This window comes from Nanorana parkeri, unplaced genomic scaffold (genome assembly GCF_000935625.1).
Source record: "Nanorana parkeri isolate BGI_ZX_2015 unplaced genomic scaffold, ASM93562v1 scaffold3588, whole genome shotgun sequence".
NCBI classification, from domain to species: Eukaryota; Metazoa; Chordata; class Amphibia; order Anura; family Dicroglossidae; genus Nanorana; species Nanorana parkeri.
Genome location: NW_017309856.1, coordinates 34925 through 38107, shown reverse-complemented (window position 1 = coordinate 38107; position 3183 = coordinate 34925). Strand labels below are relative to the sequence as shown.

The following is a 3183-nucleotide window of genomic DNA, read 5'->3' as shown; positions in this document are numbered from 1 at the left end:
GGGGGGGGGGGGGGGGGGATAACATTTAGGGGGGGAGGGGATTAACCCCCGAGAGGAGCTTTACACTCATGGTCCTGGAGTCATTCAACGAGCCTTCTCTTGGGTCCATAGTGAGTCCGCTGGTGCTTGGCCACGTTGGATTGGTTGGAGAAGCACTTGCCGCACTCGGGGCAGGGGTAGGGCTTCTCGCCGGTGTGGACCACCTGATGCTTTATGAGGTTGGACTTGATGGCGAAACCTTTGCCGCACTCGGCGCACAGGAAGGGTTTCTCCCCCGTGTGGATCCTCTGGTGCTTGACCAGGTTGGATTTGCTGGTGAAGCCCTTGCCACAGTCCGCACAGCAGAACGGCTTCTCCCCCGTGTGGATGATCTGGTGTTTGACCAGGTCGGAGCTGCTGGTGAAACACTTCCCGCACTCGGTGCACGCGTAAGGCTTCTCCCCGGTGTGAATGCGCTGGTGCGCCACCAGGTTGGTGTTGGTGGAGAAGCACTTTCCGCACGAGGAGCAAGGGAAAGGCTTCTCGCCGGTGTGAGTCCTCTGATGCGCCACCAGCTCCGAATTACACGTGAACTCCTTCCCGCAGTCCGGACAGGCCACCACCCGCCCCGAGTGCATGCGCCGATGCTTGACGATCCCCGACTTGCTGGTGAAGGTCTTGCCGCACAGTGCGCAGTCGAACAGCTTCCTCGCCGCCTCCCGAGGAGCCAAGGCCGAATTGGCGGCAAAGATGGAGTCGTAATCCACCCGCACGAAGCCGGCGGGGGAGGGTTTGGTGCGGCGGTCCTCCGGTTCGTCCTTCACAAAGCCGAGCGTCAAGTCGGTCTGCGTCTCCTCGGAGCGCGTGCGGATGTTCCAGCCATGGAGGTTCTTATGGAGGACTGAACCCAAATGACGGGGCATCTTAGTAGCCCCTCCTCTCATTGATGGGCTGTTAGAAGGAGGGGCCAGGCCTGAGGAGGAAAGCCTCCATTTGTTCCTACAAGCTGAAGCGAGGTACGGGAGCCTGTACAGGGCCCAGTGGGTCTACTTCTGAAGGGACGGTGCCCATAAAACCAGAGCGACCCCCAATCTACGGGACATCTTAGTAGCCCCTCCTCTCATTGATGAGCTTTTAGAAGGAGGGGCCAGGCCTGAGGAGGAAGGCCTCCATTTGTTCCTACAAGCTGAAGCGAGGTACGGGAGCCTGTACAGGGCCCAGTGGGTCTACTTCTGAAGGGACGGTGCCCATAAAACCAGAGCGACCCCCAATCTACGGGACGGGACATCTTAGTAGCCCCTCCTCTCATTGATGCGCTGTTAGAAGGAGGGGCCAGGTCTGAGGAGGAAGGCCTCCATTTGTTCCTACAAGCTGAAGCGAGGTACGGGAGCCTGTACAGGGCCCAGTGGGTCTACTTCTGAAGGGACGGTGGCCATAAGACCCGAGCGACCCCCAATCTACGGGACATCTTCCATGGCGATACGTGGATCGTACCACAACACACAGCAGGGTGGTTGGCACGTCTGGTCTTTACCTTGGAAGGGCTCCATCATGTCCTCCATGGCACTTCCGGCCCCTCTCCCCAAATGTTCCCACTCCTCCATGGAGAAATTCAAGGTGACGTCTTGGTTGTCCTGAGGAACCTGAGACACACAATGATACCGTCACCACCCGGGCACACCCCTCATCCGGTACCGTCCCAGAATCCCCAGCACCGCTCACCTCCCCCGCCAGCAGCTCGATGATCTGATTGGTCAGTTCCAGGATCTTCTGCTTGTTGTTGCTCTCTTGGATCAGTGATCGCGGTGGGAGCGTTGAGATGGGGCTCGGGGTACGTCCACCCAAACCATCGGAGAGGCTGAAGCCCCCGGCCTGGTCACCTGACCTCTTCACCACCATGTAATTCTGAGAATGAGACCACATGGACCACATCACACAGAGAAGAAGACCTCAGTACATGGGTGACCTGGTCCTAGTATGCAAGAGTCATGTGACCTCCCAGAATCCTCCTCACCTCTCCGGTCATGTGACCTCCCAGAATCCTCCTCACCTCTCCGGTCATGTGACCCCCCAGAATCCTCCTCACCTGTCCGGTCATGTGACCCCCAGAATCCCCCTCACCTCTCCAGTCAGGTCATGTGACCCCCCCAGAATCCTCCTCACCTTTCCAGTCAGGTCATGTGACCTCCCAGAATCCCCCTCACCTCTCCAGTCAGGTCACGTGACCTCCCAGAATCCCCCTCACCTGTCCGGTCATGTGACCCCCAGAATCCCGCTCACCTCTCCAGTCAGGTCATGTGACCTCCCAGAATCCCCCTCACCTCTCCAGTCAGGTCACGTGACCTCCCAGAATCCCCCTCACCTGTCCGGTCATGTGACCCCCAGAATCCCGCTCACCTCTCCAGTCAGGTCATGTGACCTCCCAGAATCCCCCTCACCTCTCCAGTCAGGTCACGTGACCTCCCAGAATCCCCCTCACCTGTCCGGTCATGTGACCCCCAGAATCCCGCTCACCTCTCCAGTCAGGTCATGTGACCTCCCAGAATCCCCCTCACCTCTCCGGTCATGTCATGTGACCTCCCAGAATCCTCCTCACCTCTCTGGTCAGCTCATGTGACCTCCCAGAATCCTCCTCACCTCTACGGTCAGCTCATGTGACCTCCCAGAATCCCCCTCTCCAGTCAGGTCATGTGACCTCCCAGAATCCTCCTCACCTCTCCGATATCATGTGACCTTCCAGAATCCTCCTCACCTCTCCGGTCAGGTCATGTGACCTCCCAGAATCCCCCTCTCCGGTCAGGTCATGTGAGCTCCCAGAATCCCCCTCACCTCTCCGGTCAGATGTCATGTGACCTCCCAGAATCCCCCTCACCTCTCCGGTCAGATGTCAGGTGACCTCCCAGAATCCCCCTCACCTCTCCGGTCAGATGTCAGGTGACCTCCCAGAATCCCCCTCACCTCTCCGGTCAGCAGGCAGATGATCTCCAGGGTCAGGTTGAGTATCCTCTCGGGAAGGTGCCCCCTGTCCATGGTCGGAGGGGGGAGGGGGGATATTCTGAGTCTTCTTCCTGTAGGATATAGAAGTAGAGGAAGTGAATGGTCTCGGGGGAGGAGCTGTCATGGTACATTCTGTCCTCCTCTTGAGGTATTAGCAGTAGAAGGTTTTGAGATGTCTCGGAGTCAGGTGGGTGGTCCCGGGCTATT

The 3183-nt window shown here is 58.5% G+C and overlaps 2 protein-coding genes across 2 annotated transcripts in view; both read right to left on the bottom strand.

Annotated features, from left to right (window-relative positions):
• The window catches only part of LOC108803306 (zinc finger protein 432-like), a 3286-nt gene extending 2384 nt beyond the window's left edge, over positions 1–902 (bottom strand). Inside the window, exon 1 of the mRNA XM_018575156.1 lies at positions 100–902. Within this exon, the coding sequence (XP_018430658.1) occupies positions 100–902 (803 nt within the window). The remainder of the gene's footprint in view (positions 1–99) is intronic.
• Positions 903–1436: 534 nt separating this feature from the next.
• LOC108803305 (gastrula zinc finger protein XlCGF53.1-like) lies at positions 1437–3053 on the bottom strand. Its single transcript, XM_018575155.1, has 3 exons — positions 2938–3053; positions 1702–1884; positions 1437–1622 (listed from the first exon to the last, which is right to left on the bottom strand). Exons 1-3 carry the CDS (start codon positions 3007–3009, stop codon positions 1437–1439), a joined length of 441 nt encoding a protein of 146 aa, XP_018430657.1. The 5' UTR covers positions 3010–3053.
• Between the last annotated feature and the right edge of the window lie 130 nt (positions 3054–3183).